Below are 25,713 nucleotides of genomic sequence, written 5' to 3' on the forward strand. Positions count from 1 at the left end.
CAGCTATCCTCATCCATTCTTGCCACATGTCCATACCAGCGCAATTGTCTCTCTTGCACACCACAACTGATGCTTCTTAGGTCTAACTTTTCTCTCAAGGTACTTACACTCTGTCAAGTATGCACACTGACATTATACATCCGTCGGAACATACTGGCTTCGTTTCTTGTGAGCTTACGCATGTCCTCGGCAGTTACAGCCATGTTTCACTGCCATGTAGCATGGCGGTTCGTACACATGCGTCATGCAGTCTGCCTTTTACTCTGAGTGAGAGGCCCTTTGTCACCAGCAGAGGTAAGAGCTCTCTGAATTTTTCCCAGGCTATTCTTATTCTAGCAGCTACACTTTCAACGCACCCTCCCCCGCTACTAACTTGGTCACCTAGATAGCGGAAGCTATCAACTACTTCTAGTTTTTCTCCCTAGAATGTGGCAAAGGTTGTTTTCTGCACATTTTCAGTGTTTATTGCTCCTGAGCATCTGCCACATACAAAAACTATCTTGCTAGTTAGCCTTCCTTTGATATTGCTGCACCTCTCATGTGTCCATAGCTTACTATGTCTACAGGTTGACTCTAAGGCCCTTCGATTCTAGTCCTTGCTTCCACACCTGAAACTGCAAAACAAACACACACACACACAAGCACATATAATAAATGAAGATGAATAGATATTCAACAATTCATTTTATTCTACAAATGTTTCAATAGCATAGCAATTTATTTGCACTCAATGTATTACATTATTTTATATACTAAATTGCCCTTCATTTCATCTGGCATTTATAGTCTCAGGTTCAGTCCTACTGCACTCTACTTCAGGCCAGTGTCTTCTAATATAGCCCTAGGTCAATCAAAGCTTGTGAGTGGATCTGGCAGAAAGAAGCACATCATATATGCATGTGCATGTGTTTGTGTGGTAGGGAATTTTACAACTGATCTGGACTCACAAGACATGAAAGTACACAGTGCTGTACAGAACAACTCTATTGAAAATGAATATTGCATCTGCAACAAAAATCCAAGACATTTGCAGGCTTTAAAAGCCATTGTAGGTCCTATAACCATTGAAAAAATACCCCAGAAACAACTTGTCAGTGATGGTCATAGTCAACTAACAAGCTGATACCTATGATGATGATCATCATCATCGTCATTATATATATAATTACATATATAAATATATATATACCCCACTACACTCTTGGACTGGTTGGTGTTAGGAAGGGCACCCAGCTGGAGAAACTGCCAGCCCTCAGTTAAACCATCCAACCCATGCCAGCATAGAAAGCAGACGTTAAACGACAACGATGATGATGATAACGTGTGTGTTTATATCTTGTGTGTACTAACAGATTTACGACTGCTACTGTTCAGTTCAGAGCTCTACATGGATTATCATCATCTAGTTTTCTTCCAGTGTAGTGGTTAAACAACTACTATACCTAGTAGTATTACTAGTTATGATATACAGAGCAAATGTACAAGAAATTATGAAAAACAAGTTTATTTTATTTGTTCCTATACATGTTTCATCATTGTGGTTGTTTAGAACTCTGCATTGGATATTCAACTGAATGCTTAAGCACAAGAGATCATCATGGAAAGCTTTATTACATTATGTTACGGAGAAGTAATGTCTGACATTAGTTCTGTTGCAGTTAAGCATCCAATTTCACTTGGAACATCCAATGCAGAGTTCCTAACAACCATAATGATGAAGCATATGTAGGAACAAATGATATAAACTTATGCTTATTGTAATTTCTTATATATATAATCATCATCATTTTTATTTAGCATTTGTTTTCCATGTTAGCATGAGTTGGATGGTTTGACAGGAGCTGCCCAGGCTCCGTGTCTGTCTTGGCATGGTTTCTACGGCTGGATGCTCTTCCTAACTCCAACCACTTTACAGAATGTGATGGATGCTTTTATGCAGCACCGACATGAGTGCATTTATGTGGCAATAGTATGGGTGCTTTTTACATAGCACCAACACCCATGAGTCTGCAAGGTTAGGAATGCTCAACTGGAAAGGGATGCAAGAAACAGCCTGTATGCAAGGATAACCATGCTTTTACTTAGCTTGATGTGTCTTCTCAAGCACAACAAAATACCAGGAGTCTCAATCCCCTGTCTTCCCCTCTGTGAGTCCCAATGTCTGTAGATCCTTTCTCACCATTTCATCTCACATCTTCCTGGGTCTACCCCTTCCCCATGTTCCCTCTACAATTTGAGGTCAGTACTTCTTGATGTAGCTGTCTTCATTCATACGCATTACATGGCCATGCCAGCACAGTCTTCTCTCTTGCATGCTACATCTGATGTTTTGTATACCCAGTTTTCTCTCGTCACTTACACTCTGTCGTATATGCACACTGGCATTACCCGTTCATTGGAGCATACTGGCTTCATTCCTTTCAAGCCTTTGCATATCCTCAGTAGTTGCTTTTTTTTTCATCCTTTCAGGGTTGATAAATTAAGTACCAGTGAAACACTGGGGTCAATGTAATCGACTTCCCCCTCCCCAAAGTTTCAGGCCTTGTGGCTATAGTAGAAAGGATTATTGTTGTTGTTGTTATTATTATTATTATTATTATTTGTTGTTGTTGTTGTTATTTCTGTTGTTGTTGCTGAGAGAGAGGGCCTTCATTACTAACAGAGGTAGTAGCTCTCTGAACTTTGCTCAACCTATTCTTATTCTAGCAGCTATGCTTTCAGAACATCCTCCTCCACTATATACTCATACACATTCTGCTTCACAATCCAAGCAAAAAAAAAAAAAAAAAAAAAAAATTAGAGAATCATACAAGTTACACTCTCCTCAAATATTGAATATGGAAATACAGCTACAATAAATGAAAATACATTTGGAAGTTTTGCCTTTATAATTGATCAGAGCTGTTGGTTTTGTTTTAAACATGTTCAACTAAATTGTCTTGATTCAATACAGTGTTCATATCTAGTTTGCTTTGATTTCAATTTTAACTAGTTAGAGCAGTCTATAAACACTGCTTTCTTTGGATGAGGCAAAATACTAATTTTGTTGTAATGGAGTTGATTAAATCAATTTCCAGTATATTACAGGTAGATAAGTTATCAACACTAGCATAATGAAAAACAAATTTAACTTGTAAGATTTTAACAGAGACTGTTGTAAGGCAAAACTATATAGAGGTGCAGGCATGGCTGTGTAGTTAAGCTTGCATTGCAAATATTTGGTTTTAGGTTCAGTGCTACTGCACAGCACCATGGGCATGAGTCTTCTACTGTAGCTCCAGGCTGACCAATGCCTTCTAAGTGAATTTGGTAGCCTGAAACAGAGTGGAATCCTGTCATGCATGCACATGCATATATGTGTGTATGTTTGTCTACCCCCCCCCACACACCATTTGATTTACAGTTCTATATTTGACAGATAAGGAATTATGTACATTATTTACATTTGATGGATATTTGTCCTCATCTTGTTTGTTGTTAACACTTTTCAGCTGATGTACTCTCCAGCCTTCATCAAGTGTCCTGGGGGGATTTTGAACCTGAGTTCTCATTCCTAAGGTATTTTCCCCATGATGATGATGATGATGATGGTGGTGGTGGTGGTGGTGGTGGTGGTGATGATGATGATGGTGATGTTGTTGTTGTTGTTCTTCTTAGTAGTAGTAGTAGTAGTAGTAGTAGTAGTAGTCATGTCACTGCCTGGAATTGAACTCAGAATCTTGGGGTTGGTAGCCTATGCTCTTAACCACTATCCCATATGATCTAGTGCAGATATGAGTAGCATACGGGAACCAGTGTTAAGGAAGGATAGGAAAATATTAGATTTATAGGCCCTAAAATTCACTCCATAATTGCCCGTGGGCATATAGCATAGTGGTTAAGAGTGCGGGCTACTAACAACAACAACAATAACAATAATAATAATAATATCAGAAAAATACCTTAGGAATGAGAACCCAGGTTTGAAATTTGCCCAGGACACCTGATGAAGGCTGGAGAGTATATCAGCCGAAACATTGTGTTAACAACAAACAAGATGAGGACAAATATGTCAAATGTAAATAATGTACAATGTTAATTTGCTTACATCTCCATAACTTAGCAGTGTAGCAAAAGAGATGAATAAAATACAGGGGTTGGACAAAATAATGGAAACACCTAGCATCATAGCATCAAAATTTTGAAATACCTATAAAACCGTCAAAAGCTTGTTTGTTTTTATGTTTTTTGATTTATTATTAGTGTTGCTTGACATGTTTTGCTAAAATTGTTGTTTCTTTTCAGATATCATCAGAAAAAGATAATCACAATTCAATAAAATGACAGATCTATTGGACTTTCAAAGAGGTCAAATTGTTGGTGCTCGTATGGCAGGTGCTAGCGTAACAAAAACAGCCGAAATGTTTGGTGCATCAAGAAGTACTGTCTCAAAAGTAATGACAGCCTTTGGAAAGAGGGAAAAACCTCCTCATCGAAACAAAACTCTGGAAACAAACCAAAACTTTCAGATAGGGACTGTCGGACTCTTATGCAAATTGTTAGAAAGGATCACAAAAGTACAGCTCCCAAAATTACTACAGAGCTTAATGACTGCCTTGAGAACCCAGTTTCCACAAAAACTGTTCACCTGGGGCTGCACAAAGCCAGATTTCAGGGGAGGTCTGCAATCAGAAAACCACTACTTTCAAAAACAAACGTTGCAAAGCATTTAGAGTGGAGTAAAAACCAACAGAATTGGTCCCTAGAGCAGTGGAAGAATGTTATTTTCTCGGACAAGTTGTCCTTTAGCTCATTTCCGACCACTGGCCGAGTATACATGTGAAGACAGCCAAAAGAAGCATTTGACCCAGACTGCCTTCTTCCAACTGTTCAACATGGAGGAGGATCTGTGATGATCTGGAAATCTGCCGGCCCAATGGTTTCTCTTCATGGCAGAATTAATAGTCAAGACTATTTAAGCATTTTATCTGATCAAATTCATCCTATGATTGCAAAACTATTTCCAGAGGGAAACACAATCTTTCAGGATGATAATGCACCAATTCACACAGCTAAAGTTGTTACTGAATGGCATGAGGAACATTCTAGTGAAGTTAAACATCTTATCTGGCTACCACAGTCCCCAGATCTCAATATTATTGAACATTTATGGTGCATTTCGAAGAACAAGTAAGGAGTCGATATATCCCCCACCATCATCACTACAAGAACTGGAGACTGTTTTTGCTAAAGAATTGACAAAAATTCCTTTGGAAACGATTCAAACTTTGCACAAGTCCATACCTCATAGAATTCAAGCTGTAATTATTGCCAAAGGCAGTCCTACGCCATATTAAAATAAATTTGTTTGAAATTTTAAGGTATTTCCATTATTTTATCAACCCTTGTAAGTACCAGAATTTAAAAAAAAAGTACTGAGGTTGATTTGTTTGACTAAAACCCTCCAAGGCAGTGCTCCAGCAAGACCACAGTCCAAGTAAAAGATAAAACAAGTAAAAGGCAAAATAACATGCATTAAATGATATTCAATGATGCTAATCCCAAGTTAATTTTTAGAGATTTCATTTGACCAGGGAGAAAGTAATTTTTAATTATGTTTAATAATAAAACTTATTTCATTAAACTCAGAGGAGTAAAGGATTGAGCAATGCCATCTCAGTCAATTCCACCAATTTATCTTATTTTATTGAAAATTATGCTATAGTTCATTCTGGGTAATTCATTACCAAAATATTTTCTTCTTTTAAATTGCAGTGCCATGAATTTTTCTGAGTTTTCTTTGAATACTTACGGTTAATACCTTAATATTTAGCTTCAATTTTGGAGATAAGTTCCAAGAGGAAAACAGGTGTGTAGTTCTTTGGAAGATTCTGGCAGATTCTCATTCTTTTAAATTCTATTCTTCTATTTCTAGCAATTTCATTTTTAGCACGACTAGTTCATGATGTCTACTATTTTGGTTTGTCTTCCACAATTTTTCGTTTACTAGCCTCTGAAGACTCAAAATTGACAACAGCTTCTGAATAGTCAGAAAAACATTCTGATGGCTCCCATAATGGGCAATTATCAGGTGTAAAAGGATCTTCAGTTTGAACATCAATTTTTTCAAGTGCTGTTGGTGCACTCAGTTGGTAAGCATGTAGCATCATTCGGAATGGTTTGCTATCTTGTTTATCACTGTAGGTATGATCTCCAACAATACAATGTCCTATGTGGGCACAATGGACCCGTAACTGATGAGTGCGACCTGCAAATTTAAAACAATTATTAATGTACATACTATCATATTATGATCATTGAAATATGGAATGTGATCAACTGCACATTGTATATAAGGTCAACGAAATGAAAAGAACTGAGTTTTGCATTTAATAAGTAGTGAAAATATCATAAATGGAGAGTATACATAACTGATTGACTTATCACAGGATGTAACTAATAAGGAAAATAATTAGACATTCGAGCGAGATCGTTGCCAGTGCCGCCGAACTGGCTCCTGTGCAGGTGGTACATAAAATACACCATTTTGAGCGTGGCCGTTGCCAGTACTGCCTGACTGGCCTTCGTGCTGGTGGCACGTAAAAGCACCCACTACACTCTCGGAGTTGTTGGCGTTAGGAAGGGCATCCAGCTGTAGAAACTCTGCCAAATCAGATTGGAGCCTGGTGTAGCCATCTGGTTTCACCAGTCCTCAGTCAAATCGTCCAACCCATGCTAGCATGGAAAGCGGACGTTAAACGACGACGACAATGATGATGATGAATAGACAGGGCCTTCACTAGTAAGATATGAACTCTGAAATGAAATCCTTTCTACTAAAAGCACAAGGCCTGAAATTTGGTGGGAGGGAACTAGTTGATTACGTCGACCCCAATGTTTCACTGGCACCTAATTTATTGACACCAAAAGGATGAAAGGAAAAAGTCAACCTCGGCGGAATTTGAACTCAGAACATATCAATGGGAAAAATACTGCTAAGCATTTTGCCCAGCATGCTAACAATCCTGCCAGCTTGCTGCCTTGATCCACATGTAATAATGGTTTCAAATTTTGACACAAGGCCAACAAGTTCAGGGAATGGGGGTTAGTCAATTACTTCAATGCCAGTGTCTTAGGAGGGATAGGAGAAATAATTACGATAGTAAATCAGATTTCAATAAAGAAAACAGCCATTTATGTATCATACTTAATGTATATACATCATCGAAAGGCAATTTACTGTGGTATTCTTCTGGAGATAACATTTCTTATGGACGTGCTGTGTTTAAAAACACAATATACATTAGAAGAAGAAAACAATCATCCCAGCATTTCAGCCTTGTCCGGCCTTCTCAATAGCATGTACTCAAAGCCAGCAACATGCTTAATGTGAGATTTGTTGTCTCTGATATATAGAAAATGGAAATAAAACATTTACTGGCATTGCAAAAAGGTGCTCAGCTGAATTAAAATCCGCTATATGCAATAGAAGCAGTATTAACTCTGTACCATTAGAGCTTATTCTGTCAAATGTAATACATATTTATTCACATTCCTTTGAAGATTTTGATGATGTGACTGTTTATTTAAAGAATGACATTGTCACATAGGTGTGAGGGGCTGGACCTGACCAGTTTGAACATAAAAGAGGTAGAATATTTGGCCAGTTTAAATGTGAAAGGGTTAAAATAGCCATCTATGTATTATATTTAATGTAGATACATCACTGAAAAGCAATTTACTACAGTATTCATACAGTATGTTGTTTTTAAATACAGCACATCCATATGAAATGTTATCATTGAACAAATACCATAGTAAATTGAATTTCAATGATGCATTTATATCATGTATGATACACAGATGGGTGTGAAGGTGCGTGGCCTAATGGTAAGGCTATTGCATTCACGATCACTAGATTATGAGTTTGACTCCCTGATTGGGTAGCACACTGTGTTCTTGAGCAAAACACTTCATTTCACATTGCTCCAGTCTCCCTTTTAATCAGGGGGGAATGTTGGCCTGCTCGCCTAGCCAGCGAGGCGGTGGCATTTGAAGGCTAAAACAATGCAAAAACACATTGTCATCAGTGATGTGTAACAACATCTGACAGCCTGGTCAGTCATATGATCATGTGATCTATGTCATGTGATCATGTGATCATGTGACATAGATGGTTATTTTAAATCAATGTTGTTTGTATTGCATACAAAAGGAAAAAAATAGAATTAGTTATTTAACTAAACCTTTCTGAATTCCTGATTATAACAAAAAACTAATTAAGACAGTGTTGCTGCTACTGTTTAGCCCCTGGTAAGACCAGATTGAGCAGATTTTTGATCAAAGACATTCCAACCATGACTATCTTCCATTTTATACATTTGGAACTAAATTATCTAATCTTATCCCTTTTCTATTTTAGATAGTAGGGTATGATTTGAGGGAAATTTTGTCTTCTCTTTCTAGTAAGTTGAGCTATTTATTGGTTTAGTTGCTACTCTTTTGTAACAGGGTATTAGGATACAGAATATGTTACAGATATCTATAAGCATGTAAACATATAGTATACATTGAAAATTAACAACATGACCTGTTTTGGGAATCAAGAGAACTTTTGATACAGGATCTCCGTCATATGTTCCATGTTCTAAGCAGATAATATGCGTCAGACATGATCGAGCATTTAAACATCCTCGTGTACCAGAGGTGCACATTTTATGAAAATCTGTAATAAAACTGTTTTTGCCAATGCTGATATCAACATATTGTTGTTTGATATTTACATGCCCTCGTACCTGAAAAAGAAAGAAAAAAAAGTACAAATTTAACACATTCAAATATTTATAGATTTATCCAACCCATGTTATGATGTAAAAAAAAAAAAAGACTGATAAAATGTTTTTATTTAATTAATATAACATACTTCTGTTACTAGTCATTATTTGGTAAGTGCCTTAAACAAAGAAATAAGATCCTGCAAAATAAATCCAAAACTAAACTTCAATTCCCAGCTACAGCTAATAAGACTATTAACATGAGAAGTTATATTTTATCTCTTCTTCTGCTTCAGGCTTAGCTAAACACAAAGTCATGTGTCCTACAGTGAACTTGAATTTAAGGTCTATGATGGTAACCAAATATCAATTCATTTTTTTTCGTCTCTAATCATCATATGACCTGGTAGTTATAATGGAGTTATAATGACCTGGTAGTTATAATTGCTTTAGAGCATTTAGTTTGGTGTCTTTGTTGAATTGAATTCTATCAAGGCCAACTTTGCCTTACATCTTTTCTGGATTAATACAATAAAGCCTGATAAGATACTGAGAATGGATAAGTTAATAGAACATAGAGGACAAACTGTGATGAGGAGCAGACAGCTGATATTCCATTATTGGTGGATGTGATGTGGGCCGCTTATGCCTTAATGACCTAGTCTACTTGGCTGCAAACAGGTACCACCAAGTGGTATGATTCTTTACTATAAGCAGTAGTAACAATTGTAAAACTAATTAGTAATGTGCTGGCTTATAGTACCAAGTTCAATTCCACTAACATGATAAGTTACCTGTGATAAATTGGCATTCTATCCGAGGGGTAATGCTTCTGTCACCAGCTCATCTCCACAGAAACTGGAGATATATGCACCAGTCCAGTGAATTGTAGTGGTCTGTGAAGGGAAATAATAAAATGGCAACAATGAATTACTCACCTGTACTCCTTCTCCTCAGATAATTCACATTGTACTTGACAAAGAAGTTTAATAGAAAACAACAAAGTCAAAATCGGGCTAGCATTATAGTTGAGTGCAAAAGTAAGAGGAAAAACTCTGTTACTGGTTTTTAGATACAAAACGGAGAGGGGTCACCATAATAATTAACTTTTATAATCACATTCTATCATTTAATGCTGCTACAGTTTTATTTTCTACAATAGAGTGTCTTGGATGGGTCGTCAAATTCTTATGATTGTTTCGAGCAAGCATCCTACAGCTTGATGTATTAGGAACTTTAGTTGGCTAAGTTCATATCTCGTTACAGACACTGTGACCCAGGCAAAGAGACTTAACTTTCAATGCCCCTATCGTCCACATAACTGCAAATAGGTCATGATCAGGCTACTCAACACTGTAGGTATTAACACCAGAGCATTATATAACCAACATGTTCTTAGATAGCTTGCATTGCTAGTTCATATAGCTACAAATATGTTTTATAAGATGGTCCCATTAAACACTGAAGACAATACAAACACCATATAACCAATGAGTTTTTTATTAACTTGCACTGCTAAGTTGATACCCCAACCATGAGCAAAAACGTATAGTAAAATTTGTCATTGTGAGATATGTTAAGCTCCAAGCACTCTTATGTACTACGTATCTCTCAGAGGTAAATGATGTACAGAAAAGTCAGAAGTGAAAGTTTCTGTGTACATTACAGCCATTTATGAATTTGAGGATAAGATTCTTTCTGCTATAGCCCTCCTAACATTAGGCTAAACATGTCAGGGTGGAGAAAAGGATAGTAACTCTCATCAGCCTACAAACACATCTCAATTTATTTCACATAGCTTATGTCAACCAATGGATCTGAAGGATATAACAGATTTACTGTAAAGAAGAATCTTGGATCAACTATATTTCTGACATATGTAGCACATCACTATTATCAGTGTTTTATATTTGCTTTTTATGCTGGCATGGGTTAAAAGGTTTGTCTAAGTTCATGTCAGTTCTTTATTCAGAATTAATGCAACACAAACAGTAACTGATAACAACTACAAAAATTACCTTTTCTCTTGTACACATACACACACATGCACATGCATAAAACCAGAAGCTCTGCAGACATGAGAAATACAGCTCTATTATCAAGTGGGAGCAGGCAAACAAGACATGGTTGCAACTCCGAAAGGTTGGAGGCATAGAAATGAGAAGTAAGTTTAGGTTTCAATCCTTTCAAGTTATTATACAAATTATCTAACCATTAGAACAACATTAAATAAATCTATTTTATTTATTTGCCAGATACACAAAGGAGTGAACCTGAAGTGTATTTACCAAGGCCAGATAGTGTTTGATGACTTCATGTCGAAGAAATGCCATTTGCATTTTCTTTGCTGCTTTCTTGTTGAGAGCCAAACATAATGCACCACTTGTTGCATAATCCAAACGATGTGTGAACCTTTAAAAAATAAAATACAAAAGATCATCATATATGTGTATGTTTGTGTGAGTGTGTATGTATGTATTCATGTGTATCTGTGTACACACACACACAAACCCACATTTAGGGAGAGAGAAAAGTTGATTAGACATACTTTGAGAACACCAAAATCTTTTTTGAAACACAAAAACCAAGTTAGAATTTTATGTTGGAGGAACTATGCAAAAAATATACTTTTCCTAATGAAGAGCTGGCCAGATGAGTTATTAGACTTAATGAAGTTACCAAATCAGAATGGCTTATGAAAGCCATGCAAGCCATGTACAGACAGGTAATCATCAAGATGAGAGTTAACAATGATTTCAGAGAGGAATTTAGCATGCAGACAGACATCCATTAGAGCTTGGCTTTCAACCCACTCTTGTTTACAATGGTTCTCCAGGCCATAAAAATGGGTTTCAAAACCAGCTGTCCATTGGAACTTTTGTATGTTGATAACCTACTTTTTATAGGAAAATTTGTCAAAGAATTAGAGAAGAAATCCCAAATATGAAAACAAAGCATTGAATTCAGAGGAGGCTTTACAGTAAACCAAACAGAGATAAAAGTTTTAATTGGTAAGAAAGATAGGACTCTAGTGCCATCTAGGAAGTGGCCCCTACTCAATAAGCAGAAAAAGGTAGGATTCCCTTGTATCCAGAGTACACAAGAGGAATTTGTATATAGCAGATGGGCAGAAGTATAGATATCCATAAATATTACGAGGGCTCTCTAGAAGTAGTTGATAACTTCTGTTACTAGTGGTGGAAGAGAGTGTTCCAAAGGCATAGTAGCCAGAGTAAGAATAGGTTAAGAAAAGTTCAGAGAGTTATTCCCTCTACTGGTAACAAAGAGATTCTTTCTCTGAGTGAAGGTAGATAGTATGATGCTTGTGTACAAAGTGTGATACATGGCAGTTTGACATAAGCACTGAACGTGGAGGATGTGCAAAGGCTAAGAAAAAGATAAGGCAAGCATGTTTTGCTAGAGTGTGTGATGTTCATGTATATAAATGATTTAACATAAATTAGCTGAAAGAAAAACTAGATATAAGAGGAATGAAATCTAGTGTGCAAGAGAGAAGACTTCACTGGTAACATGCGATGAGTATAATAGTTGGATAAAGAAATGCAAGTGACCCAAGTGGAAGAAGTGCAGAAGAAGAGAATCAATGAGTATATGGTAATAAGAGATGAAAGCTGATCTCAGGAGGCTGTACCTTACAAAGGAATGACAAAAGGCAGCAACAAATGGTTAGATGTTGTGCTTGAGAAGACCTGTTTAACCAATACAAGCATGGAAAAGTATATATAAAATTTTGATGACGATGACATATGTATATATGTGTGTGCATGTATGTTGAGATATACATACATGTATGTTTGTGTTTGTTCATTTGTTTTTACGTGTTTTTTTCCATGGGTTAGACAAATATATTACTGAGGTATTGTTTTACTGCCAAATGCTCTTCCTGTCACTAACCCATACTTGTTTTTAAAGGAACTGTTATCCTACACATCTTCAAAGATGCAAAGCTAGCAGACGATTTTTCAACCACTTGGTTGGAATGTACTGTGTGCCATGTATAGTTTGATATGAGTTTTTGAGATGAATTAGAAACTACCAAGATATTTAGAAAACTCAAGTGTTTTGAATGCATTGCACTGGTCCTTAGGTTTTCCTTTAATGCAAAAGCAAATCCTTGGTTTGTTGGCGTTAGGAAGGGCATCCAGCCGTAGAAACTCTGCCAAATCAGATTGGAGCCTGGTGTAGCCATCTGGTTTCACCAGTCTTCAGTCAAATCGTCCAACCCATGCTAGCATGGAAAGCGGACGTTAAACGAGGATGATGATGATGATGATAATGGTATGCTTATTTAGTACCTTATTCAGTATGCTATGAATGAAAAAGATTGAAAGATAGCAACCCTATGGGCTCAGCTAGATACAATGAAGAGTAGCAAGCTACAGGTATCATTTGAGAGTGAGTTTGACTTTGTAGTATGTACCATCATCATCATTTTTACACATGCTTTTCTACCTTGCATGGATTGTATGGGTTTTTTACTATCATCTCTTTCTGAAGTTGACCATCCAAAGATCAGCTTTGTTTTTCTGCCCATGTCTTCCTTGGTCTTTCTCTTCCACAGTTTCTTTCCATTTGAATTTCCTGACACCTCTTTATCCATCTGCTATCACCCATACATATGTCCATACCAATGCAGTCTTCTCTCCTGCATGCAACATCTAAATTCTCTTATAACCAATCTATCTCTCAGTCCATTCACATGCACAAACATTACACATCCAGCAGAGCATACTTGCTTTACATACCCTCTGCATTCAGCACCGAGTGAAACATCCAGAATGTAACGAGAGAGGGGGAGAGAGGGGAGGGGTAGGGAGAGAGAAAGGGAGGGAAAGAGTGAGAGAGAGAGAGCTGAACCAGCATTTGGTTGTTACTCATTTTTAGCTGAGTTGATTGGTGCAACATAAAGTAAAGTGCCTTGCTCAAGGACACAATAAGCAACCTAGTTGAAGAATTAAACTTAAAGATATAGTGATTGTGAGCTCAGTATCCTAATCTCTGATTACAGACCTTCATAAGAAACTAACATCACCACAATGATGACGACAACTGCGGCAGCAGCCGGTGCCACCACCACCACCACCACCACTTTAACGTCCACTTTCCATACTTGCATGGGTCAGACAGACTCTATTGAGGCAGATTTTTTTTATGGCTGGATGCCCTTCCTATCACCAATCTTCCCCTGTTTCCAAGCAAGGAAATATTTACCCGTGACTAGACATGTTCTTGCAGAATATTTGAAATGAATCATACTGCTTGTATGACAGTGACGAGCATTTTACAACACAGTCAAAACAATGAGACACAAATATACACACACTCACATATACATATGATGGGTTTCTTTCAGTTTCCATCTACCAAATCCACATACAATATCTTCAAACTACAACATCACAATATTGGTCACTGTGCAATGTCTTCAATAATAATAATAATAATAAGAAGAAGAAGAAGAATAACAATAATGGTTTCAAATTTTGCCACAAGGGCAGCAATTTTGGGGGAGGGGATAAGTCGATTACATCAACCTCAATCTTCAACTGATACTTATTTTATCAACCCCAGAGAGGTGAAAGGCAAAGTTGACCTTGGCGGAATTTGAACTCAGAAAGGAGCGACAGGCAAAATACCACTAAGCATTTCATCCAGTGTGCTAACGATTCTGCCAGCTTGCTGCTGCTGCTGCTGCAGCAACAACAACAACAATAACAACAACAACAACAAATAACAAAAACAACAACAACAACAACTATAATAATAATAATAACAACAACAATAATAATAACAATAATAATAATAATCCTTTCTATTATAGCCACAAGGCCTGAAATTTTGGGGAGGGGGGGAAGTCGATTACATTGATCCCAGTGTTTCACTGGTACTTAATTTATTAACCCTGAAAGAATGAAATAATAATAATAATAATAATAATAATAATAATAATAATAATAATAATAATAATAATAATAATTGAATAAAAAGGAAAGAACATGTATGATTATTGACATAGCATGCCCCAGTGACAACAGGATCCATGTGAAAGAAGAAAAAATAAATAACTATGACAATTAAAGTGGGAAATGCGAAGGTTGTAGTCAATGAAGAGAGTAGATGTGATACCAATAGTAATTGGTGCACTTGGAAGTATCAGCACTCGACTACCAAGATGGTTGAAAAAGATCGGTGCAAGTGAGAAGGTAGAACATCTACAAAAATTAGCATTGCTTGGAACTGCAAGAATTCTTCACAGGGTCCTTGAAGCATGACCAGTAAACAAGTATCACCTTAGTCTGCTGGCTGTGGACAGCTGACACTTTCCAGCATACCCAGCAAAATAAGTTGTGAGTTTTCATATAATAATAATAATAATAATGGTTTCAAACTTTGGCACAAGGCCAGCAATGCAGAGGAAGGGGGTAAGTCAATTACATTGACCCCCAGAGCTCAACTGGTACTTATTTTATTGGCCCTGAAAGGATGAAAGGCAAAGTCGATCCCAGTAGCATTTGAACCTAGAACATAAAGACAGACAAAATGTCACTAAGCACTTTGTCTAGCATGCTAATGATTCTTCCAGTTTTCCACCTTAGTAATAATGATTTGTAGCTAGTAAATGATCTTTGAATAACACGCTAATTAATTTTACCCAAATCAAATAGATGTATGAAGCAGTGCTGAGCATATGAATCTCACTCTGAATGGAGTGGTAACTTCAATTGTAATCTGGTTCTTATTATTACCCATAATATTCAAAATGAAATACATTACAACCCAAACAAGGAATTTCTATGTGATCATCTGACCTGCTACAAAAACTTACAAATCTTCCTAAGAAACCCTCTACTATTTTATAAAAACAAAAGACACATTGGATAATGTACCCCTAGATATACTAAAAGGCAAAATTATCATAGTTGGAATGTCTTTGATCACAGATTTGTTGATTAGAGCTGACATAGGGCTAAAAAAACAGCAGCAACATCAGAAGCATATATGATAAAGAATTCTGTCCAGATAGCACAACAAACAAGGGTTGTAGTGGTTATGAACTTGCAGTTTATGAATTGATGCAAGTTACTTGGTGACCTCACTGGTGTTGATGCTATTTGTAAAAAGCACCCAGTACACTCTGTAACATGGCTGGTATTAAGAAGAGCATCCAATCATAGAAACCATGCCAAAACAGACATCGTAACTTGGTGTAGTTCTCTGGCTTACCAGCTCCTGTTGATCCATCCAACCCATGTCAGCATGCAAAACAGATGTTAAATAATGACGAAGATAAAGATGATAGAATTGCTTTAGACAGATGAAATAAAATGAAACAATAGTTAAAACAAACAATGAAACAAATTAGTATAAGTTACCTGAAACTATGTGACACCTTTTCATCCCGTAAGTCTGGGTAATCTCGGCAAAGCAAGGTCTCAACAGTAACTCCATCATCAGGTTTATTTGTGTTTATTTTCATGTCAAAGTGTTTGTCCACAACAATGTAGTTGTCACTCTTGTACAAAATATTACATTGCATCTGTGATTGGCTAACGTCATCATTGCTGTGACTTTCTTCATCTTTTGCAGTATCTCCCATTCTTTTAAAAGAAAGTAAAGAAAATGTTCAGATGTAATCAATGGACATGTAGTTTGTCAATGGATAGTACTCTTAAGTTAGCAGTGAAACGCAAATACTGTGAAAGTAAGGCAATCTATTACTAATCATGACATTTCAAAATCATATCCTTTGTTTTGCACCTGAGTAAGGGTCTTGACTTTGCTTGAATCAGCTTATGTTACTAACAACAAGAAAGGACATATTGGATAACATGGTTTGGGGTATGCTATACACAACAAAGAAACAAGACAGGATGATCAAGGTTGACTGCTTTTCATCATAGGCTTGCTTCATCAGGGAAATTTATCCATTTCATTACCATCACCATTTAATGTTTGTTTTCTGTGTTGGTATGGATTGGCTGGTTCAGCAGGAGCTAATAAGCCAGAGAACAACACCATGCTCCAATGCCTGCTTCGCCATGATTTCTACAACTGGATGCCTTTTGTAATGCCAACCACTTTAAAGTGTACTAGGTGCTTTTTATGTGGTACTGGCACCAATGACGTCACCAAGTAACTTGTAAAACAAGATCATTCAATTGAGGGGTGAAATAGAATTGAGGGAGATAGCTTTATATCAGGAATCAAGATAGATTTATATCAGGAATCAATGGTAGAGGGACAGGAACAGGTATCATGCTATAGGGGAAATATATGGTTATCTTAGTTGTAAAAGAGAGAAATTACAGGAAGTAGTACAGAGGACTGGACAAAAATTAAATTCAAATAAAAAATAGAATTATTAGTTTCCAAGTGATAGAATCATGAAATTTTCAAAGTAGGTCTGTTCTACAGATTAGACCTACAGATTAGAAACAGATTAGATTTTGGAAACAGAGAACACAAAACTAACAGAACATCAGTGTTGAATGATTCTAAACTCTGAAACAATGACTTGTATGGCAATACTATTTCTTTAAACAGCTAGTGTCCTGCCTCCAACTGACTTGCTTTGTGGTGGTATTAATATTGATGATGATGACTTACATAAATTACAATAATAGGGAATGCTTTTCAAAATTGAAATATTTGAGATATATGTAGAAAACTATATTATTCCTGGTGGCTGACTGCAACAGTGTAGAATCATGTTCATTGAAAATAACTACTGTAGAGATTTCATCACAGGATCTCAGGTTCAGTCCTATAGTGTGGCACCTTAGGCAAGTATTTTCTGCTATAGCCCTGGGCTGACTGGAGCATTGTGAGTGAGCTTTGGTGAAAGAGGTTTGTCATATATGTATGTGTGATGTATACTCTTGTCTTGGCAACATGTGATGATTGTAAAATGACTGTTGCCATCATACAACCGATGTTTGTTTCAGGTCTTGTGTGAAGGCCATGGGGAAATGTTGCTTTGCCTGGAAACAAGTGAGATTAACACGCGTGGAAAAGAGAACATTAAATTATGATCATGAGGGAGATATCAGAGTTTGAACATTCCTCTATTAAGTTTTTCAAAGTGTTAACATATTCTGCCACAATTATGATGGATTATTTAAAAGAGAGAGAAGGGACACATTTCCATGAGGGCCATGGCTAAAATGCCTAGCTGTCTGACACATAAACCAACTTCTACACGACTGCTTGATCTGCCAAACAAAAGTAACTAAACTTCCCTCAAATCAAACAACTTTAACAAAAAGATTACAAAGAATAGGATAATCTTGTTCTGGACACATATCACCTTAAAGAAAACAATAAATAATAAAAGAGTGGGCTGAATGTATCTGACTATATGAATTCTTGCCAAATATGAATCCCTAATTTTTCAAACTTCATAATATTATTGTTGTGAGCACTACCACATTTCTGAAAACTGGGTCATTAAGTTTCCTTGTAATAACAATAATTATTTCTAGTTCTCATAGGGTAAAAATAGACAGAATTTAAAGACACAAGAGAGAGGGGTACCTATTGTGGTAACAATCATATTTGACAAAACAATTTCTCACTGACATTAATGTACACTTTTGGTTTAAGAGGACCACCTTGGGTTAATGCAAATGCCCTTGTCTTAAAACATGGGCAGAATTCTGGTTTAAGCACCCCATATAACCACTCATAATTGTTTTTATATTTTCTGATATTTTCAGAAAATTTTTGCAAATTTGTGTTCAACAAAAAGGAATTTATATGATTATGAAAAAAAAAATTTTTTTCACTTTTTTAAATCCACCCAATCCTAAAATTTCTACTCTTAAAATTTTTTTTTTTTAAATCAGAGTTTAAAATATGGACAGTCAACATATTTTTCTTAAATCCCAGCAATGGAGCACCCTTGGGTGCATAATCATTCCATTAAATGTGTTTATGGGAGAAAAATATTGAGAGGGTAACGAAAAAACAAAGAAGGTATCAGGTGGTTGTGAGATGTGTTAAAAATAACAGCTAAATCGCCCTTAAATTACACAAAAAAAAATTTTTTTCATAATCACATGACTTCTTGAGCGTAGAAAGTTGTAAAAATTTTTAGAAATTTCCAAAAGATAAAAAAGTTATGAGGGGTTATTATAAGGTACTTAAACCACAATTCTGCCAAAACATGTAGCCGCACATACTAACTAGTGCTGAGTGTAACCACTGTCACAGATTTTTTTCTCTTCTCATACACTAGGTTATATTATCACATTTAATGGCTAGATGAGACAAAAGTTGATATCACTCATTCAAAATATCTTCTTTGTAATCTGACAGAAAATTTAAAAAAAATTCTTTGCCCTAAAATACCTAACTATAGTTAAATTAAAGAAATGAAAGTTTGAAATGAATTAATAGATATTTTTGTTACAAATAATCTAAAAGACCCAGTTACCAGTGACACACGAAAAAACTATTAATAAAAAATAATAATACAACACTAGAACATAAACATTATTTCCTTCAAGTAAAATTTAGTGAATATAAATAAGGTGAACCTGTGGAGTAGCACAGTGCATCAAACTCTTTTCATTACAATTAAAAGGAACCTCTATGTAGTCACCTGACCTACTAGAAATAACAGTCAAATATCTCTTGTAATCACAGCTATTGTCTTAAAAATGGAAAAGGCACATCAAATAATGTAGTTCCAGATAACCTTATGTTCACAGCTGGAATGCCTCTGATCAGAGATCTGTTCTGTTCAATCTGGATTTAAGCAACTGGCAAAATGTAACAATTCATTTAATAAAACTATGTGAAACATAAAAGCGAAATGTGCCATCTAACAAATTCAATCTAAGTTTAATTTTGGAGGATGTTACAGAATCAGTGGAAGAGTATTGGTCATTACCACTATTACCATGTTAGCATAGAAAGTGAACATAAAGCAATAATCAACATCAGCAGTGTTGGGTGATTTCACACCTGCTTTATGTGCTAATATAGATTAGCTGGGTCCTCATGGTATAAGTCTGCACTTATTAGGGGTTGTTCCGCTCCTAGACATCTCAAAGTGCAACATCTTACTTGTATGTTTCATTTTTGGTTTGTTTTTTACAGTATGCCCTTCTTATTACTTTTTAGAGTGTACTGGATGCATTTTATCATGGTACCAGCACTAGAAAGGTTGTTCTATCCTCAATAAAACTAAATGGCCCTCTCATCTGATCTTGAATATAAAGCCAACAAATTTTCTTTTGGTTTAGAAATTGATTTTGGTTGCTTTCATTTTAAAATTTGAAATATTGTAAAGGTTAATCTATAGGAGTCTGATTACCCACCATTTAGCATCTCTTAAGCATACTGGTGTTACTGTTTGTATAGAGTAGGCTAGGGAGAACCCTTTTTGTGTCAGGAACAAATTGCAAGTTCATAAGAACTTGAGGGTATATCAGTACTGAGAAAAATAAGGGCTTTTAATCTTCAATGTGCTGATTAAATTTTAGCTGATCAAGTAACATGCTAATCATATGAAAAACTTCTCACAACCTATTTCTGTTGGCCAGTAAAAATAAAAAAACAAATGTACTACATCATGAGATGTGGAGAATTCTGGAAAATATCTCACTGTCAAAAATGAGTCAACCTGATTCCCGTGTCTTAAGTACACATGCACAAAACTGAGTATATTCAGTTCCAAAGCCTTATTGGTTACATAGATATCTATTATCATTATCCTCATCATCATTTAACATCCGTTTTCCATGTTGGCATGGGTTAGACAGTCTGACCAGAGCTTGCAAACAGGAGGGCTGCTGCCACATAAAAAAACACCCATGCTGGTGCCATGTAAAAAGCACCCATGCCGGTGCCACATAAAAGTCTCTGTGCTGATGTCATGTAAAAACACCCAGTACACTCTGTAATGTGGTTGGTGTTAGGAAGGGTATTCAGCCATAGAAACCATGACAAAACAGACATAGAGCCTGGGCAGCTCTTCAGCTGGCCAACTCCTATCAAACCATCCATGCTATTATAGAAAACAGATGTTAAATGATCATGATGATATAAACAGGGTGTGGTGAATATATTGTCGTCTAAATTATGCAAAAATGAATATAACACTGAAATCTCATTTTAACAGATATGTTTACCAAAATTACATAAAAATATCTTGGAATACTAAAGAGTAAATTTATTCAATAAAATCGCCATTGATTTCAACCATTGCCTCCAGATGACTTCGGAATCCCCTGCAACTCTTCTGGATGGTCTCCTTGTTTAAGCTAGTGAATGCTGCCATAACCCCTGCCTTCACTTCACCTTAGGTGTTATACGAAGTTTTGTTGGTCTCCCGCTTAACTGTGCCCCACACATAATAATTAAAGGGGTTGCAATCTGGGGTGTTAGGTGGCCAGATGTTAGGTGTGGTGTGGTGTGGTCACAGAAATTGTCTGACAGTCATGACTGGGTCCTCCTGCTTGTGTGGCATGGTGCAGAGTCCTGTTGCCAGATATAGGGTCTTCTAGTAGCCACCCTCTCAACCCAGGACAGCACTACCTCCTTCAGGCACTTGATGTAGACCTCCATGTTGAGTCTGAGGCTGTGTGGGAAGATGAATGGAGGTATAACATCGCCATCACTAATGATCACTCCAAACACCATAATGTTGACTGGATGTTTGATTTTTATCACTCTTGGTACATGTTTTGGGGACACAGCAAGCCAACGGTTGTTCTGTGTGTTCACCATCTGTTTGTATTGGAGCTTCCAGTGCAAATGCCAAGCAGTACAGCATGACGTTTCCAAATTTCTGGCAGAGTGAATTGCATCATGGTGCTGTTTTTCTCACAGAAAGTTCCCAACTGACCCTATTATACTGTGTAGCCAACAAAATCAAAAACAAACAATGTGCATGCGCGAAATTAAAAAAATAAAATGGCAACAATTTACCCACCACACCCTATATATATATATATATATATATATATACATACTAGCAGAGATACCTGGCCTTGCCTGGAATTAAAATGGCATAGTCTTTTTTATTACTTTACTTCTTTCAGTCTTGTGACAGTGGCCATGCTGGAGCACCATCGCTGGTTGAGCAAATCGATGACAGGATTTATTCTTTGTAAGCCTAGTACTTATTCTATCAGTGTAGTTTTACCAAATCGCTAAGTTATGGGAATGTAAACACAGCAACATCGGCTGTCAAGCAATGGTGGGGATATAAACACACACACACAAATATACATACATACGAGAGCTGCCATACAGTGGGACAGAACCCAGAATCATGTGGTTGGGAACCAAACTTCTTAATCACACTGCCTTGCATGTGTGTATGTGTGTGTGAGTGTGTGTGTGCATGAGTGAGCGAGAAAGAGAGAGAGAAAAAGACTTCTGTTAGTTCATAACTTTCCTGATTTAGCAGCACCAATTCTACATCCAGTTACACCAAGACACTAGTATATTTAATGTCGCTAACAAATAGTAGACAGGGAGAAAGAGAAAGTGAGGTGTGTGTGTCTGTTTGTATTAGCGGTCATTGACTCTCCTGAGTTCATTTGCCCTTCAACAGGTTCTGTTTATCAACCATCCTGCAGTAAGACTAAAAATCACCTACTTCACCAAGCAGGCAACCATCCAAGAACATGTATGGGCTTCCTGATAGACTTTCATATAGTTTCAGTTTAACAGACAAATAAGCACACATACATACATAGTTCAGATATTTTGTTCCAAAACAAATCTTCTGATAATGCAAATTCTTAATTTCAATCTAAGTATTGTTGCACTAAAGTAAGATGGAGATAGATAGAGTGGGTAAAATAGAGAAAATGTAAGAGAGAAAGGGTGTAAAAGAAGCACAACAGGGGCTCTGACCCATGGTCCCAAATTTTCAGCCCTCTCCCCACAGCTTTTTTGCCTCTTCAACACCTCTTTCCTTCAAGGACTCCATCAGGATTCCTCTTCATCCTAGTTTATTACTCCCTTCATGTTGCTCCTTTTAATGTTGTATAGATCTAGATTCACCACTCCTTATACAACCAACCCTATCATCTTTCAACTCTATTCCCCATCATTTTTCCCAATAACTCCTGTCAATATCCTTTTACTCACTCCTATTCCCTGCTGTACTCTCTTCTTTCTTATCATACCTCTTCCTTCTGCCTAGAATCATCACCCACTCTTCTAATGTCCCTCAGTTGCAAATAGTGTCCACTTTTGGCCCTTAGCCTTGCAAATTACAAGATAATTTTCACTAGTGATGGTACCTTGGAAAAAGAAAAAAGCACCCTTAACACTCTATAAAGGAGCTGATGTTAGGAAGGGTATCCAGCTACAGAATCCATACCAAAGTTGTCATTGGAACATGATACAATCCACTGAATCATTGGATCTTGTCAAATCAGGCAACCTATGCTACCATGCAAGCTACCATTAAATGATGATGATATGCAGGTGTGTGTGTGTGTGTGTGTGTGTGCACATGTGCAAGTTTATGCCTCCTTGCCTTGACATTGTATAGTGAAAGGAAGACTGGAAGTGACAAGAGATGAGCTACTGATGGATAACAGCGCAGTTTTTCACTCAGAGCAGCTGACATAGATGCTTGGAAGATAGAGCACAAGACACTTTTCCAGAGTTGCATACAAGCCAGGTAGAAACAGGATTATGGAACGGCACCACCGTACAATTAAAGCCATGGCTGAGAGGAGACGAATCTCCCCTATGGAGGCAGTCTTCTAGTATAATATGTCACCCAAGGTAAGGCTAGCTGAAGAGCTGGTTCCGCACAGGGCCATATTCCGATACAAACGGAGACATCCAAGCATGGAAGGGATTACATCTGTACAGGTTGGAGATGAAGTGTGGGTGAAGCCCCTGAACACTCAGTGCACAATGCAGTTGAAAAAAAAGGAAGGGTGACTGCAATCAGTACTCTGAATAACGCATCAGTGAATGGAATACCATGTCATGTCCTAGATATTAGAAAGGTGATTAGCTCTTCCGATGATGAAGGGGAGGTGGAAGGTGGCCCCGAGACCCTATGTTGTCCCCCCAGGTGGATGGATGGACGATTATGAGAGAGAACAGGGGAACAGTGATCTTTAGATCAGGGGGCGTTTGGTAGAAGGAAGACTGGAAGTGATGAGAGATGACATCATGTCAATGAATGAGAAGAAATAGCTTTTCCTTGCATGTGGTTTTTCCTGGGGACATGAGCAGTAACGGACACCAGTTATGGAGATAGAGAGGTTGTGACAACACGGGTGAAGAATTGATCAATCTACTGGTGGTACCTGATTGCAAGTCAAAGTAAGAACAATTTTATTTATGTGCCTTCAAACCACACATTGTGCAACTGCTGTTGTATATGTGTAAATACGTATGCATGAAGGGCTGTGAATAGGCACAGGCATAGCTGTGTGGTAAGAAGTTTGATACTCAACAATATAGTTCTAGGTTCAAACCACTGTGTGGCACCTCGGGCAAGTGTCTTTAACTACAGCTTCAGGTTATCCAAAGCCTTGTGAGTGGATTTGGTAGACAGAAAGTGAAAGAAGGCTGTCGTCTATATATATAAAAATGAGAATGTGTGTCTGTCTGTCTGTGTGAATCCCTAAAACTCGAGAACTATGCAACCAATTTCATTCAAATTTTACAGATGCCTTACTTGAAACACACTACTCCTTTTTATCACCTGAGCAGATTGAAGTAACATGAAATGAAGTGTCTTGCTCAAGGACATAATGCATCACCAGGAATTGAACTCACAACCTTATGGCATATATTCCATATATCTATATATGTGGTTGAGAAGCTTACTTCTCAACTATGCAGTCCTGAGTTCAGTCCTACAGTACGGAACCTTGTGCAATTGTCTTCTACTATAGCCTCAGGCCAAACAAAGCCTTGTGAGTGGATTTGGTAGACGGAAACTGAAAGAAGCCTCTTGCATATCTCTCTCTCTCTCAATCTGAGGTACCATGTTACACTTCTAATGCAAGACACCCATTTTCACTCCCAATACTTCTCCCCACTAGTTGAGGGGTCTTGTCCTGCAAGTTACTTAGTGACCTCACTGCTACTGGTACCACATAAAAAGCACCAAATACACTCTGTAAAGTGGTTGGTATTAGGAAGGGCATCCACCTGTAGAAATCATGTTAAAGCAGACAGCAGAACTTGGTTACGTCTTCTGACTAGCCAGTTCCTGTCAACCCACCCAACCCATGCCACCATGGAAAACCGATGTTAAATGATGATGATGGTTGTACGTGTCTTGTCAAGATATCATCTGGCTGTAAATGAGCATCATCCACATACAAGTCAGGTTGTTCAATTCCAGTCTTCTGTGAAAAAGATATAACTTTGATTGGAGGGTTGGTGAAAGAAAGGTCATCAGACTGTAGAAAATCTGCCTCAACAAATTCTATCTGGCCCATACAAGAATGGATAAGTGGACAATAAATGATGATATTATACATATATATATATATATATATATATATATTCATCAAGCTGAAGATATCCAAATTATATGAAGGCTACATTGTTGTTAGGAACCCCAAGTTAACTCACCAAAGTCCCGGTCACTAGTCATTGCCTCGGAGAGGCCTAAAGTTCGAAGGTCGTGCTTCACCACCTCATCCCAGGTCTTCCTGGGTCTACCTCTTCCACAGGTTCCTTCAACCGCTAGGGTGTGGCACTTTTTCACACAGCTATCCTCATCCATTCTTGCTACATGACCATACCAGTGCAGTCGTCTCTCTTGCACACCACAACTGATGCTTCGTAAGTTCAACTTTTCTCTCAAGGTACTGATACTCTGTCTAGTTTGCACACTGACATTACACATCCATCGGAGCATACTGGCTTCATTCCTTACGAGCCTACGCATGTCCTCAGCAGTCACAGCCCATGTTTCACTGCCATGTAGCATGGC

The 25,713-nt window shown here is 37.3% G+C and overlaps 1 protein-coding gene across 1 annotated transcript in view; it reads right to left on the minus strand.

Moving 5' to 3' along the window:
* Positions 1–5,581: 5,581 nt before the first annotated feature.
* LOC106872192 (RNA pseudouridylate synthase domain-containing protein 1) overlaps positions 5,582–25,713 on the minus strand; it is a 33,906-nt gene continuing 13,774 nt past the window's right edge. Inside the window, exons 2-5 of the mRNA XM_014919094.2 lie at positions 16,148–16,372; positions 11,042–11,165; positions 8,570–8,774; positions 5,582–6,247 (exon numbers count right to left, since the gene is read on the minus strand). Of these exons, the coding sequence (XP_014774580.1) occupies positions 5,952–6,247; positions 8,570–8,774; positions 11,042–11,165; positions 16,148–16,371 (849 nt within the window). The 5' untranslated portion in view covers position 16,372 and the 3' untranslated portion in view covers positions 5,582–5,951. The remainder of the gene's footprint in view (positions 6,248–8,569; positions 8,775–11,041; positions 11,166–16,147; positions 16,373–25,713) is intronic.

This window comes from Octopus bimaculoides, chromosome 2 (genome assembly GCF_001194135.2).
Source record: "Octopus bimaculoides isolate UCB-OBI-ISO-001 chromosome 2, ASM119413v2, whole genome shotgun sequence".
NCBI classification, from domain to species: Eukaryota; Metazoa; Mollusca; class Cephalopoda; order Octopoda; family Octopodidae; genus Octopus; species Octopus bimaculoides.